The 16,433-nt window shown below is 37.2% G+C and overlaps 1 protein-coding gene across 6 annotated transcripts in view; it reads left to right on the top strand.

Annotated features, from left to right (window-relative positions):
- Positions 1-16,433, top strand: part of LOC133524477 (calmodulin-A-like) — a 356,565-nt gene that overhangs the window by 327,364 nt on the left and 12,768 nt on the right. For all 6 annotated transcript variants that reach the window (XM_061860517.1, XM_061860518.1, XM_061860513.1 and 3 more), the window contains one exon: positions 7,008-7,109. In XM_061860517.1, the coding sequence (XP_061716501.1) occupies positions 7,008-7,109 (102 nt within the window). The remainder of the gene's footprint in view (positions 1-7,007; positions 7,110-16,433) is intronic.

The following is a 16,433-nucleotide window of genomic DNA, read 5'->3' as shown; positions in this document are numbered from 1 at the left end:
TGCCCCGCCCCCGCGAAAATCGGAAGACTGTTCTGTACAGAAAATTATAGAAAAGCGTCTCGAGTTGTTAAATCCTCAAAGTTTCTGAACTTACCTGAGACGTGAGGAAAATTGACACCGTGCATTCAGTCAATTAACTCAATTATAACCAACTGCTTTGTATCAGTATTAGTGAGATTAACTTTTTTAGGCGGGTTGAATTAAAGTTAATAATTTATTTACGACATGCATGGTCACCCTACAATTAGAATACTTCAAATACCTACCGATACTCTGTGAAAAATGTAATATCATCAGAGTTTGTTTACTTTTGAAAACTCGTATCTCACTCAAGTCCAGTTTAACAGTTTATTTTCTTCATAATCAAAATGCTGTCATTAGGTAAGGTTAAATAAATTTTATTTTTATTGATTTGATATTGTAGGGTGACCATGATTGTAGCGAATTAAATTTGTCCTCACCAAAAAGTAAAAGAAAATGAAAGTGGCAAACAAGCATACGGCCCGCCTGATGGTAAGCAGTAGCCTATGTACGCCTGCAACTAACTCCAGAGGAGTTATATGCGCGTTCTCCCCCTCGTTGAGCTCTGGCAACCTTACTCACCGGCAGGACCACAACACTATGAGTAGGGTCTAGTGTTATTTGACTGCGGTTTTCTGTAAGGTGGAGGTACTTCCCCATCAGTTAGGCTCTGCTCTATATCTGGAATGACATCCGCTGTGCTGTGCCCTCCCATACAAAGCGTGATAATATTCACAATGCCCATACCTCTCTTTTGGACGTAGTTTTAGGACGTACCCGGGTCAAAAAGTGTGGTTGTTTCACTTAAATACGATGGTGACCAATTAATAACAGTTACCATAGATAAATAAGAAGTAGAGTGCTAACTCCATACATAAGAAAACGCTTATTATTTTTATTACGACTGCGGAAATAATAAGCGTTTTGGTACCAAATCAAATATATGGAGTGAAAAAACTATGTACTTCTTATTTTTCTATGCAGTTAGTGAGTGTGCAGGATTAATTAGTCCTGCTTACGTCCCATGAAACACTATCGTAAACGCCAGTGGCAAATTCATATTTTTTTTATATACTACGTCGGTGGCAAACAAGCATACGGCCCGCCTGATGGTAAGCGGTCTCCGTAGCTTAAGTACGCCTGCAACTCCAGAGGAGTAACGTGCGCACCCCCCCCCCCCCCACCCCCCCTCGTTGTCTTCGTTGTCAATTTGCTCGTAGCGTCTCTCGTGTGGTTGTAATGTCGTTATCACCTAAACATTTACACCCCGTATATTATTTCAATATTCAGCAATAGTCGGCGTTCATATTTGTTTGTTCATTTGATTTGCTTGTGTATTTATTTACCGAACTACATCAGCGTTTTAGCTCTCGCCACTGCATTTTGCATACACATTCGTTCTAGATTGGAACCTCAATAACACGAATCCCAAGGGGGACGCCAAAAAGCTCATGTTAACGAGTTTTTGTCTTTTATAGAGTTTTTATTGGTTAGGTTAGTTCAGGTTATATAGTTCGTGTTATCCACGATGACGCGCGGATTTGTCAAATCTAATCTTTAATAACATGACATCATCATCAAGGCACGCGTGAAAGACACGATTTATAAAATAGAGTAAAGTTCGTAAGAGGTTCGTGTAAGTTAATTTGTAAACGCCAGTAGCAAATTCTTACTGCAGAGCTGAAATACACTAACAAAGAATCAGGATTGTTTTCTTCGAGATACGGATGTTTATTCATGTTTAAATAACTGCATGCTACAGATAAAAATCATATTTCGAGCAATAGAGGTAATAAAACCTACTGGTTTACCGTGAGCGGAATTGTGATGTTATAACATTTCAATTTATCCTCGTAAGTCCCGGCGTCCTTGCAACAGCACAAATTTAATTCGAGTTTCAAACTCTTCTAGAAATAAAAGAAAGTTCCAAATTCAAAAGCACATAACATTTCGTGGTTCTCATGAGGAACCTCAAATCCATTGAAAGCGAAGAATCCACCAAATCGACGGTGGGATCTCTAAATTATCATCTTATTTTTATTTGCTAAAACATTATTTACTGAAGTAGGCCTACTTTCGTATCGTCAGTTATTCGTATTATAGAGGTTTCACTGTACCTAGCGCTCGATGTTTTCATTCCACCGGTCCCAGCGATAGTTTGTCAAAGCTAATGCATTGTGTGCATTGTTCCCTGTTCGTGCTAATTATGTAATGGACATTTACCGATATGTTATAGCACGTGCATAAAGGGGCCCACTGATTAACAATTCGCCTGATGGTATCGGCCTGTCAGTTATACCTCGTTTACATTCAGCCGAAGTGAGCAGGGAAGTGGGCAGGAGGAGTGTGTAAACACGATACTTCTCATGCCACTGCCATTGCCACTCGCGCTGCCCGGCGCTCCCCGAAATGGCGGTTTTTTGTGCGGAAGTCAAAGAACCGGCGGCGCGAGCGGCAGTGCGTGTTCACATTCTGCTCCGTCGCTCATTACCCACTCGCCGAGCGCCTGGAGGAGAAAGACGTGTGTTGTTCGTTTTTTTATGATCGGCAAAAATGCCGGAATGGAGCAATGAGATTACAATACAATTCTTAGTCTTCTCAACCATCGTCTACGACGTACTTTCTTTTTTTGTATTCGATATCTTTTTAAATATCGAACATAATTGCATATCGCAAAAAAACACAGCGCGGCCGCTGTAATTATTTCGACGTCTGCCATTGCCGAAAGTTGAAAGCGAAGTGAGTGGTAGGGCAGTATGTAAACACTCCTCTCCACTCCTGTCTATCCTGCTGCAGCAGTATTTAGGGAATAATTGAATTATGGCAGCGCGAGGGGCAGCGGCAGGGGCTTTATGTAAATGAGATATTAGAACAAAAAGTTGACAGTTCCGAACATCTGACAGACCGAGACCGTCCGGCGGACTGTTATTTAGTGGACCCTTTTAGAGTCATACACAACTAGCTGTCTACATACGATCGAAGTGATGCTCTCATTTTAAATCGACATTTTGAAATGACATGAAATTTGACATGAACATTCAAGCAACATATATCTATGTTTGGTACGAGTTTGCGTTGCTAGAAATTAAAAAAATGCATTTATTTAGTAACATCTCCCCGCTACTACGCTCAGGAGGCTCTGAAGATTTCACAGGTCCACCCGCCATCCTGACATCAGATTGACGGGAGGATCTATACATTTATTAACATCATAATTTGTACAAATATTTTGACAATACCGCAGATCATATATACAATACTATAAAATAGAGAGCAGAGTCCAACTGGGGAAGTACCTCCACCTTACAGAAAACAGCAGCCAAATAACATTAGACCCTACTCATAGTGTTGTGTTCCTGCCGGTGAGTAAGGTTGCCAGAGCTCAACGAGGGGGGGTTAGGGTCGGCAACGCGCATGTAACTCCTCTGGATTTGCAGGCGTACATAGGCTACGGAGACTGCTTACCATCAGGCGGGCCGTATGCTTGTTTGCCACCGACGTCGTAGTATAAAAAAATAACTCACAGAACACAAATTACTTAGATGTTAAACAGGATCCCCACTCAGCATACGAGTATTGCCACGGTAAGCCATACCCACAGCCATATAGCCATAAGCATATAGAGCTACGGTTTCTATTGAAAGTACACTGAGGTACACTGAATGTACAATATGTTTAACAAATATTTCATTGAAATTCACTGAGGTCCACCGGCCATCCTGACGCTTACGTTCACATTCATTCGTACCTGTTGTGTTGGGTCCTCAACACACACAAACGGTTGAAACGTTATTTTGTCCTAAACTCATATATATACCGTCTTTGTTACGTCAGGGGTAAAAATTTGTGTTTCGTTAAAAATAACTGTACTAGTGGTAATATTAGGAAACCAGATGGTGCATTTTAATGTCTTCTAGGTGCCCGTAATTTACACGCAATTATTTTACTTTCATTTCGTAACGAAATCCAGCAAACTATGTAAATGGTCGTATTTATAATAGTTCATGCCTGTTTCTAATGTCTTTTAGCTCCCATAATATACGATATTTCCAGACAGGTAATACATACTCAAAATAACATTATACATTATGGATATATACAGTGCAGGCCCTTGAGGCATTGTACCAAGGATGTTGGCGGCATTTCCTCGTTGTATCGCAATGCTGATACGTTGTGCGAGGAAGCCGCCAGCTCTTCGGTTACCAGTTACGTCAAACAGACGCTTCGCGATTTCTGCAAAAAACTTGTGCGCGCTGGGACGACACATATTTAGAACATGAACATCACAATTCATACATAAGGCAAAATGACTAAGCATGATGCTGATTTTAACTTTGTCAACGTATTAAATTAATTCTAATTTTGCCAGTAAAAAATATTATGAAAAAAGCGGCCAAGTGCGAGTCGGACTCGCGCATGAAGGGTTCCGTACCATTAATGACGTATTAAAAAAAATCTACTTACTAGATCTTGTTCAACATTTTACCACTTTTGACACACATTTTAGCAACTTGGAAGTGTCTCTCGCGCAAACTATTCAGTTTAGAAAAAAATGATATTAGAAACCTCAATATCATTTTTGAAGACCTATTCGTAGATACCCCACATGTATGGGTTTGAAGAAAAAAAAAATTATTTTATGACTTATTAAAAAAACTACTTACTAGATCTCGTTCAAACCAATTTTCGGAGGAAGTTTGCATAGTAATGTATATCATATATTTTTTTTAGATTTTTCATTTTGTTATTTTAGAAGTTACAGGGGGGGGGGGGGGGACACACATTTTTTCACTTTGGAAGTGTCTCTCGCGCAAACTATTCAGTTTAGAAAAAAATAATATTAGGAACCTAAATATCATTTTTGAAGACCTATCCATAGATACCCCACACGTATGGGTTTGATTTTTTTTTTTTAATTTTATGAGGTTTTAAAAAAAACTGCTGACTAGATCTTGTTCAAACCAATTTTCGGTGGATGTTTGCATGGCAATGTATATCATATATTTTTTTAGATTTTTCATTCTGTTATTTTAGAAGTTACGGGGGGGGGGGACACATTTTACCACTTTGGAAGTGTCTCTCGCGCAAACTATTCTAGAAAAAAAATATATTAGAAACCTCAATATCATTTTTGAAGACCTATCCATAGATACCCCACACGTATGGGTTTGATGAAAAAAGATTTTTTGAGTTTCAGTTCTAAGTATGGAGAACCCCCAAAATTTATTGTTTTTTTTTTCTAATTTTGTGTGAACATCTTAATGCGGTTCATAGAATACATCCACTTACTAAGTTTGAACAGTATAGCGCGCTAACACATGTACGAATAAGAACGAGCGAAATGCAAGCGCAAATGATATTGAAATGACATCAATTTCACACCAAAATGTAAGTTCGGTTTGACTTCCTTGTGACATACTTAGATGCCGGCTAAAGGAGTGCCATGGGCTGGCCACTGCCTCGCTTTAACGATCACTAGCTCTCTCCCATAAATAACTAATCATGGCAAAACTATTTAGTGTAGGAGTTCCTTTATTACCAATGCTTCTACGTAAACGGCTAAGAATACTTGACAAACGAAATATGATGAATTTCTACTCCAATGGAACACTTTGGGGTTTACGGGATACCTTGTATGAAATGTTCAATTGCTCGTTAATGAAATCTGTAATAATAATAAGCAAGCCTTATTATTGTAGTTTGTGGGCCTTTGAATGCCACGTCGACCAGGCATTGGTCTATTGTGACAGCCCTTTAAAGTTCATTACTGATGCCCGTTGAATCCAGGAAATTCCAGATTCTTTGGGCCGTAATGTTCTGTACCTCATAGGGTTGCAATACGTGCCGCCCTAGGTGGGTACTTCTTTTTGACATTAGTGGTCCACAGGAGCAGAGAATGTGCATTGCAGTCTCCTCTGACTCATGGCAGAACCTGCATGTCGCGTCTTGTTTCTTTCCGATTTGAAACATGTGTTTGTTCAATTTACAGTGTCCAGTCAAAATTCTGGTCACCGCGCAGGCTTTGTATCTTTTGAGCCCTAGAAGCTCCCTAGCAGTTTTGCTGTTGAACCCTTTGATTAGAGCTTTCGAGTGTTCTTGTCCTTTTACGAACTTCCACCAATCGTTTGCCCTTATTTTTTCTAAATTGCTGAGCAGTGAATATGCATCCCGTTTTGTGATTCCACAGAACGGTTCTGGGCCGACCAGGGGTGTGTCTGCGCCCTTTCTAGCAAGTTCATCCGCTTCTTCGTTTCCGTTAATGTCGGAGTGCCCTGGTACCCATCTAAGTGTGACTTTGTTGGAGTTTGCCAGTGCATTGAGGTTTGTTTTACAGTTCTGGACTAGTTTTGAGTTTGACTCAAGGGATTCTAGTGCCAGCAGAGCAGCCTGGCTGTCTGAGTTGATGTAGATATGTTGGTGTCGTAGGTTTTTATCCAGGTTAATCTCCGCACATTTGTTGATGGCGTAGACTTCAGCCTGGAAGATTGAGGCCTTACTATGACTGCCTTAGCAGTGTCAAACTGACATATTCGTGGTATCAAACCAAAATTTATCATACCGAACATTCTTATCGTGCGTGGTACGTCTTGTAATGTAGTCATTGGCAAAATCCCTCCTGCCAAAACACACAACAGGGGAAAGCTAGGAAAAAAAAAAGAAAAAAAAAAAACGTAGCGACTATGTCAGTGTCAAACTGGTGGTAGCCGTACTGAGCACCAAATAAACTCGTGACGTCACATTGTTAGGGTTGCCACTTGCCATACGTCCCGTATATACAGAACAGTCACCGTATTTAAGTATCGCGTCCCGTATTTTTGTTTTTGTCCCGTATATCAATACTTATAGATTATAGAATACGTATATAAATGGTCACAATCATCTCTGTTCGATCACATTGTTTCCGAATTATTGCGGAAAATCTACACATTGTGCTACTATTTAGATATGTGTACGTATAGTAAATAGTTTCTTCTGTCAATTTTCAGAGTTCAAAGAAGCCTTCATGTTGTTCGACAAGGATGAAGACGGCACGATTACCATGGCGGAGCTGGGGGTCGTCATGCGCTCGCTGGGACAGAGACCTTCAGGTTAGTCTTTATAGGGTTCCGTAGTCAATTAGAAACCCTTATAGTTTTACAGTTGTCTTTGGCGCTGTGGGCACGACTAGCAAAGAGAATTTGAAAATTGTCAAAGAAAAATTTGTAGCCACAGTAAATTTACCTATAGTTATTTTTCGACACATGATCAAAACTTTTAGAACGCCATTTGACTTTGATCCTTATTATTTCCCTGATATGTGTTAAATTAGTTAAACATCAACAAGAGACAATCCACCTCTATTTCAAATTCTCTTTGGCGACTAGTAACGACGAGTTTGTGTTCTTGGCGTTCAAAAGGTTAAACCATTTTTTTTTTATTGTATTATCTATTATTACTCTGCATCTACAGATTTTTATTTCTTATTAGATTATATATCTGTTTCCTTGGCCTTTGTGGTGAGAAACCGCGACAATATCTGTTTGCTGTCGATAGAACCATGATGCAAACGATCATCATTAATACAAACAGTCTTGCCTATCAATAATACGAGACCTTTTCATAATCCCTACTAAAGGATGACTCACGCTAGACCGGCCCGAGCCCGGGCCGAGGCGTCCGACACGTCATTTTCTATGACGGCTGATCGGCAACCACGTGGTGCTTTCCATAAGGCAGTGTCTTACCTGAGCGAATAACTCGCGAACGCGAAGCGGCGCGGCGTGGCGCGACGCGGGTGAATTCAATCCTTTGATACCTATGGAAGTATCCAACGTGGGCGATTTCCGAATGCCGTTTGGCCGCCGCGCCGCGCCACGCCGCGTCACATTCGCGAGTCATCGCCCACGTAAGCCGCGCTGTAACGAAGCGCCGGAAGCATAGATGGTAGAAACAAATAGATGTGCAATACGCGTGCCCCCGTGAGGGACAGAACATAGGTACCTACGCAAAGAGAAAAATTAAAAATACGTTTTAACATTACTCACAACATACAAAAAACAACCTACGTAATATGGTCGGGTTATTTGTTGCCAAACATAAGCCATACTCAAATTTACGGTGGGGAATTTATAAACATGAAACTGTGACAAGGACAAACAATCATTGCGCTTTCTCTGCTATTCCTACTGAAAGTTGCCTAAGAACATCTCGTTCGGTCATCTGCCGGTTCTACCATTTCATCTCTATACTTATTGTACCTCTATGGCCGGAAGCTTCGGCCCGGCCCCGGTCCGGGCTAGCGTGAGTCATCCTTATAAATAAATGCAAACGTAACGCATGTTGCGCAAGTATTTCCTTGACAAACTTTCTTCTTCATCGACTTAATGATTGACACTTGGTATATACTCGTATGTATGTATCAATATATGTGTGTTTGTTTGTATAACGTATATGTCTAAGTTTATCAATTGTATAATTTATATTCATATATAGTCTTGGTTACAAATTCATTTACTTTACAAGACACCTACTTAATCTTTTTGATTTACCCTATTGGTTGACTGGTAGAGAATGCCTTAAGGCATTAAGTCCGCCACTTCCTACCGACCGTCATGTATTGTGCAATAAAGATTAAATAAATAAATAAATTTTAATATAAATATGTCTGTTACGTCTTCGCCTGAGCTTGAGGGCCGGGAAGGACAAAGGGTAGTTTTTTTTAAATATATATTCAAGTCGCGGGCAGAAGCGCGTGCATTAAATTCAAGAGAATAAAAACAAAGTATGCATCCAAATATTTGACGACCGGTCTGGACTAGTGGGTAGTAATAGTGACCCTGTCTATGAAGCCAATAGTCCCGGGTTCGAATTCCGGTAAGGGCATTTATTTGTGTGATTAACACAGATATTTGTTCCCGAGTTTTCTATGTATATAAGTATGTATTTATCTATATACGTAATTATTTCGTCTCCTAGTACCCATAGTAAAAGCTTTGCTTAATCTGGGGCTAGGTCAATCTGTGTAAGATTGTCCCCATTTTTATTTTGTTTTTATTTATTCAAGTGAATAAAAAGTAAGTATGCATCATTTTGACGAAGAATCTCATTGTGCATTGACAAAATGTAAAATGTACCATTCTTATCGTCTAAATATGAATTCATATTTAAAAAAAAAACTCAAAGATGCTAAAATTGAGAAATTCGAAAAAAAGAGGCACTGCAGGGCAACGTTACTGGATTTTGATAGTACTAGATCAATAAATTGCATGAAAGTAGCAAAAACAATTTGAAATAGAGGTGAATTGTCAAAGTAAACTTTGTAGCAACAGTAAATTTACTGCCATCTTTCGACACATGATTAAAATTTTTAGAACACCATTTGACTTTGATCCTTATTCTTTCATTGATATGTTAATTTTTTTAAATATAAAAAAGTGGCACCATCTACTAGAACATAGGCTAAAGGTATGGCGACATCGTTTTGAGCGATGGCGTCATAACCTTTAGGTTGTGCCCGGTAAGATGGCGCTACTTTTTGATATTTAACAAATTTAACACATATCAGTGAAAGAATAAGGATTAAAGTCAAATGGCGTTCTAAAAGCTTTAATAATGCATCGAAAGATGGAATCTTATGTTCGATTCGTTCGATTCGTATGGGAGCGTCGTTTTGGCTGAGAGTTCATGAGACTCGTAAGCTTAAAATAAAACATAATGAATATTTATATCTTAGTGTAACTTTGTTTTTTTTTTCACGCATTCAAACAAACAGAACAATTACAAAACAACACAGCGTTTAACGTGTAAATTATAGCTGAAAATGATGTCCAGAACTCTTGCCAACACACACGCTAATATTAACGTTTCTATTCTTGTTCCACACAATCACTGTTGAAATGTTTCTTTAAATGCAGAGATAAATGCTTGTACAAACAATTCCTATGCCTACAGTATTAGGGTTCCGTAGCCAAATGGCATAAAACGGAACCCTTATAGTTTCGCCATGTCCGTCTGTCTGTCTGTCTGTACGAGGCATTGCTCCGTGGTCGTTAGTGATAGAAAGCTGAAATTTAGCATGGATATATAAATCAATAAAGCCGACAAAGTCGTACAATAAAATCTAAATGTATCCATGTCTGTTGAGCGGACTATAGAACTAAGTGCAGTAGAATTGGAGCAATTTATTGTTGTCTGTGTGTATAGGCCGCCTTTAAGTAATTTTGAAATATTTGAAAGCATAATGGAATCCGTCCTACTTAAAATATCACCTTCTAGTAAGAAATTACTTATATGCGGCGACTATAATGTAAATATTTTGGAAAATTCAACAGTAAGTTGTAGATTGTTGAATCTTTTCAAATCATGTAATCTCAACCACATGTTTATGGAGCCTACTAGAGTGACTGCCACTAGTGCCACCTGTATAGATAATATTTTCACTGATATTTTTCCTACCGCTAAAAATGTAATCAGCAAGTTAGAATCAGACCACTTAGGCCAATTAATGGTGTTTGAGGCTGTAAGGAAAAATACCTTGCGAAAACAAATAACTTTTGTACCAGTAACCTCTGACCGCGTGGAACGAATGAAACAAAGTTTAATTCAGGCGCTACCCTTTCTGTCTTCCAACATGAGTCCTAATGATATGTATAATTCATTCTTTCACACTTTTATGGAAAATTATAATGCGATATTTACTACAAAATCGGTCATGGTTAGTGATGCATCAGTTTTTAGTGAGTGGGCTACTGCAGAGTTACATCAACGAAGACGTGCATTGTATGCCTTGTATGAGGAACGGCGGTTCAATACGAGTGATGAATTTAAGGAATATGTTAAACAATATTCGAAGAAGTTTAAAATAGATTGCCATATCGCTAAGCGTAATTATTTAAGTCAAACAATAAAAACTAGCTCTGATATAATTAAAACAACGTGGAAAGTAATTAATGTGGAGACTGGTAGATCAAAGCAAAGGATGAAAGATCTTAAACTAAAAATTGATGACAAAATCGTAGATTCCAGTTTAGATGTAGCAACAGAATTTGAAAAATTCTTCACCGAGGTACCAGCTTCCACAACTAAGAACTTAAATTCATCACCCTCGTCTGCCGTTACACTGTTAGAAGAGAATGTCCCAGAATGTACTAGAAACCTTAATTTTGAACATGTGAGTGCCTCAGATATATTAAAGGCGTTTAAATCAATTAATGTAAAAAAAACTAGTGACCTTTGGGGAGTCTCTGTTCATACTGTCAAATCCTTAATAGAAGTTGTAGCGCCTGACCTGGTAGTTATATTTAATAACAGTGTTGACTGCGGTGAGTTTCCTGATCTAATGAAACATAGTAAAGTCACTCCTTTATTTAAATCAGGTAGCACATCCGACCCCACTAACTTTAGACCGATATCAGTGTTACCAACATTCAGCAAAATTTTTGAAAAAATAGTTTTGAGTCAGTTATTGAAACATTTTAACATTAATAATCTAATGCACAACAAACAATTTGGTTTTACACGGGGTCGCTCAACAACCGACGCTGGTGTTGAGCTAATTAAACAGATCTTCGATGCCTGGGAGGAGTCACAGGATGCTTTAGGTATCTTCTGTGACTTATCTAAGGCCTTCGATTGCGTCTGTCATGAAACATTGATCAGGAAACTGCACTATTATGGAGTAAGAGGCTCGGCACTGAATTTAATAAAGTCTTACTTACACGGTAGAATACAAAGGGTTGATGTGAGTGGACAGCGATCACCGGGGTCATTGGTCTCTATGGGTGTACCGCAGGGATCAATATTGGGGCCGTTCCTGTTCCTTATCTACATTAATGACCTGCCTTACCTTGTAAAGACCCACCATGACATAGTATTGTTTGCAGACGATACCTCACTTATTTTCAAAGTCAAACGTCAGCAACAAGCTTGCAGTGATGTAAACAATGCTATTTCTAAAGTAGTAAATTGGTTTAATGTTAATAATTTATTGTTAAATGAGAAAAAGACTAAGTGCATTAAGTTTGTTACAAGTCACATAAGGAATGAGCAAACAGGTGTCATTGTCAAGGATGAGGAATTGGAACTAGTAGATAGCACAGTTTTTCTTGGTATAACTTTAGATTCTAAACTACAATGGGGTCCCCATATTGCTAATCTCTCGAATAGACTGAGTTCTGCAGCTTTTGCAGTGAGCAAGATCCGTCAGTTAACAGACGTGAAAACAGCTCGATTAGTTTACTTTAGTTACTTTCATAGCATTATGTCATATGGTATTTTACTATGGGGTAGTGCTTCAGAGATAAATACCATTTTTGTTCTGCAGAAGAGGGCTATTCGTGCAATATATAAAATGTACCATAGAGACACACTTAGAGATAAGTTTAAGGACATTAACATAATGACAGTGCACTGTCAATATATTTATGAGAATATTCTGTATGTACATAAAAACATTGCCAGTTTTAAGAAAAACTGTGAAATACATAATATTAATACTAGAAATAAGCATAAGCTCGCAGTGCCCTTCACTAGGCTCCATAAAATTAAGAAATCATTCATGGGTAATTGTGTAAGATTTTACAATAAACTTCCTAATATTATAACTGAATTGTCTGTTAGTAAATTTAAAAATTATGTAAAACGTAAGCTTATCTCTAAAGCCTATTATAGCACACAAGACTACATGAATGATGAAACACCGTGGGATTAAGTGTGATTGTAAAGAATGAATTATTTATTGTTATGTTATTAATGATGAAATTGATAATTCAATGTATATATATACCGTATTTTTTGACATTTAGATTTTATTCTAGAAAGGTTCTAGACTAGTATTTTTATACAATTTTGATGTTTGACGATCTTTTTGTGAAATTCTTATTATTAAGTTTACCATATCTATAATAGTTCAATGTTTTTTTTAGAACAATAATAACTGCATCAATAAATTGCTCTGATATTTAGATTAAGATGATATTTGTAAAATTTGACGATTTGAAAGTGCTTGTTGCTAGGCCTATTTGAATAAAGAATATTTTGACTTGACTTGACTTGACTAAAAATTTAATTTTTTTTAGGGTACCTCCCCTACACGTAAAGTGGGGGTGAAATTTTTGTTTCGCTTCAACCCTAGAGTGTGGGGTATCGTTGGAAAGGTCTTTCAAAACTAATTGGGGTTTTCAAGAAACATTTTTTGATAAAGTGAATATATTCGGAGATAATCGCTCCGAAAGAAAAAAAATGTGTCCCCCCCCTCTAACTTTTGAACCATAGGTCCAAAAAATATGAAAAAAATCGTGGAAGTAGAGCTTAAGAAAGACATTAAATTAAAACTATAGCGGACATGATCAGTTTAGCTGTTTTTGAGTTATCGCAAAAAGTTTTCCCTTCATAGTAAAAAGACTTATTTTAATTAGGTACTGATTATGCAAAGCCTATTTGTTTAACTCGGGTGAAAGGTACCGTTTCATCCCTTGGTTAACAATTTACTATACTTTAAGCTCCAGTTTAGCTTATTGTGACGGAAGAGTAACTACGGAACCCTACACTGAGCGTGGCCCGACATGCTCTTGGCCGGTTTTTTTAAATCAATTTTCATTACACTTGCTCGTAAACGGTGTTATTGTATGCCAGCTACTGAGATGGAATGAGCTATAATTATGCCCACGGGCGTAATAGATTTTTTGAATTTCATTACTATCACTCTCTTAAAAAAACATGATGCTTAATATGCCCATATTAAACAATCATGCCATTTTTTTTTTAGTAATTAGAAATAAGTTTTACTTTTAAAATACTAACGTTTACAAATTATTTTTTGTGTATGTTTATAAATATTTAATTTGATTAATTTAATAGGTGTAAATGATTAATTTAATTTTCAATCGATATGCCGGATAGGTCTGTGCTTTCGATGCCTAACCTGTCAAAAATGACAATATGGCGGACGAATGTTTGAAATTTCACCATATTTAAGAATTATTTCGCTTAAAATTTAGTTTTCCTCACAAGTACATTATATGTGCCACGGATGGTATAAGAACTAGGAATTCGTGTTAATTAATCCCTCGCCTTCGGCTTCGGGCTCAAAATTAACACTTGTTCTTAAATTCTTGTTTACGCCCTTAACACATTCGCTACCAACGTTTTCGTAGCGCTATGCTCGTAGCCGTTTTCCCGCTTTGTAGAGGAAATACTACGAACGACTACGACTACGAACAGGGAACACACCGAGCCATAATGTTTTGACAATTTTTTTTATTTTCGCAACATGCGTGACATCTCGCCAAAAGTCGGAGACGTACTAAACGCAGTGAAGTGCCGGCACTTCATTGAGGTGCGGAAACATTTTGTTAGAGATGCCGACTTTAGTATACAGGGTCCCAAGACTATGGGTCATTAAGGGAAAGTACCTATATCGTAGATAGGATATTTTGTTGAACGAAGACTTTAGGTTATTTTTAAAAGTCAGTAATTCTGTATTTAAAGATTTTCTAAGAATTACTTGCTTCGTCTGGGAATCGAACAGACTTAATAATTTTCTTGAAATTTGACTCAAACATTTTACGTTGTTCCTTTCTTTTAAAATACTATGTTACTTAAGAAGAATTATTATTGTTTGTCCATTCTTTCGATTGGGATCATAAAAGTAGGGGTGTTTTTTTTTTTCGCTTTTAAGTCCGTTCAATTCCCAGGCGAAGCAAGTAATTCTTAGAAAACCTTTAAATGCAGAATTACTGATTTAAAAAAATAAAATAAAGTCTTTTTTCAGCAAAATATCCTATCTACTATATTTAAGGTACGTTCCCTTGATGTCCCGTAGTCTTGGGACGCTCTGTATACCTCAATGCTAAAAACTGTAAATCTTATTGCATAGACATATACTCCACCAATCCACACATGAGTTTGACCTGTCATATAAATTATACGTATGCCTGAAAATATAAATCATGTACAGTCGAGTTCATAAATATGTATACATTTCTTCATCTTAATACTTCGCGATAAGGTGAAAAAATGTATACATGTTTATGAACACGATTGTATTACTAATATTATCAATCTGATGTAACTCTGTCTGTATGATTGTTCTGTTCACGCTTAAACCGCTGAACCGATTTAGATTAAATTTGATATGGAGATAGATTAAGTGAAGACCCGGGAAAGGACAAAGAATAGTTGTTATGCCAATTATCATCCCTTAAGGGGGGTAAGAAGAGGGGAGGAATTTACTATGAAAGAGGAATATTGATGTACTTATTCCACGCAGTCGCGTGCAGAAACTAGTTTCATTATAAATAAATAACACACATTACATTGCTACATATTATTACTGTCATACGAAAATCTAAATAATAATGATACTTAAATAAAATAAATTGAAGACCTATAAATCACATCTGCGATAGTGAAATTTATATATAAAGTCTTTGAAAAATAAATAAACAGGGCAACGGCAGTAATTTATGGGATCATCTTACGAAACTTCAAGAAGTATTTTACATACCTATTTTACGTATTTATTTGCCTAGAAGAGATAAATCTAAAGAGTATAAATATCAGTACAGTACCTAATATACAATCGCCATCAGATATATCGGAGCGGCCAAGGTACTCACAAATATCTGAACATGCCTGAACAAGAGCTGGAGTGCATGTCCAGATATTTTTGAGCACCTCAGCCGCTCCGATATATCTGAGGGCGACTGCACAGTCACATACTTTAATTGCTCATCCATCTCGGGTCCAAGCTAATTTGGTTCTTAATACTAACTTTGTGTATCGTATATTTAAATTGTATGAATACAATGTCGAATGCTGCCTTTGGAAAGTTAAAACATTCTTGCAGTCAGAAAAAAAGCCTCTGCTTTGACAGGCGTTTCGGCAGCTATTCCGTTCCATTCAGACAACTTATTACGAACGGTTATTCAATATTAAAAAATAAACGTGTTATTATGATGAAGAGGTAAGTAATAAAATATGAAATATGCTTATATTTATTTATTATTTTTATATTAACAGTAGGTTTTTATGTTGATTACGACTTTTAAAGGAAACTAACATTAACACTCATCAATAAGTAGTCATGAATTGGAACACGTGGAAAAGTAAAAAGCACTAGTTCGCAAAATTCAACTTTCCGCACGCTAAACATCTACGTAAAGTAGCACTTTTTGAGCAACTGTATTAAAAAATCTAATCTATCTAATCGGTGCATTAAAAAAATTAAGGAAAGTAGGAGAAAGATCCAAATTAATTGTGAACATTATAACTATTTAGAAATTATGAAGGCGATTAAAAACAAAATAAAATAAAGAATGAAAGAGGATCTCATGATAAATCTTGTTTGTAATCTTTTTTACAAGCTTTCTATTAAATTTACCTATGTATGTACGGGTCAAATCTGACCACCGAGCTGATCTGATGATGGAGAC

This window comes from Cydia pomonella, chromosome 13 (assembly GCF_033807575.1).
Source record: "Cydia pomonella isolate Wapato2018A chromosome 13, ilCydPomo1, whole genome shotgun sequence".
Lineage (NCBI taxonomy): Eukaryota > Metazoa > Arthropoda > Insecta > Lepidoptera > Tortricidae > Cydia > Cydia pomonella.
Note: the sequence above shows the minus strand (reverse complement) of the source record. Positions and strands in the feature narration are given on the sequence as shown.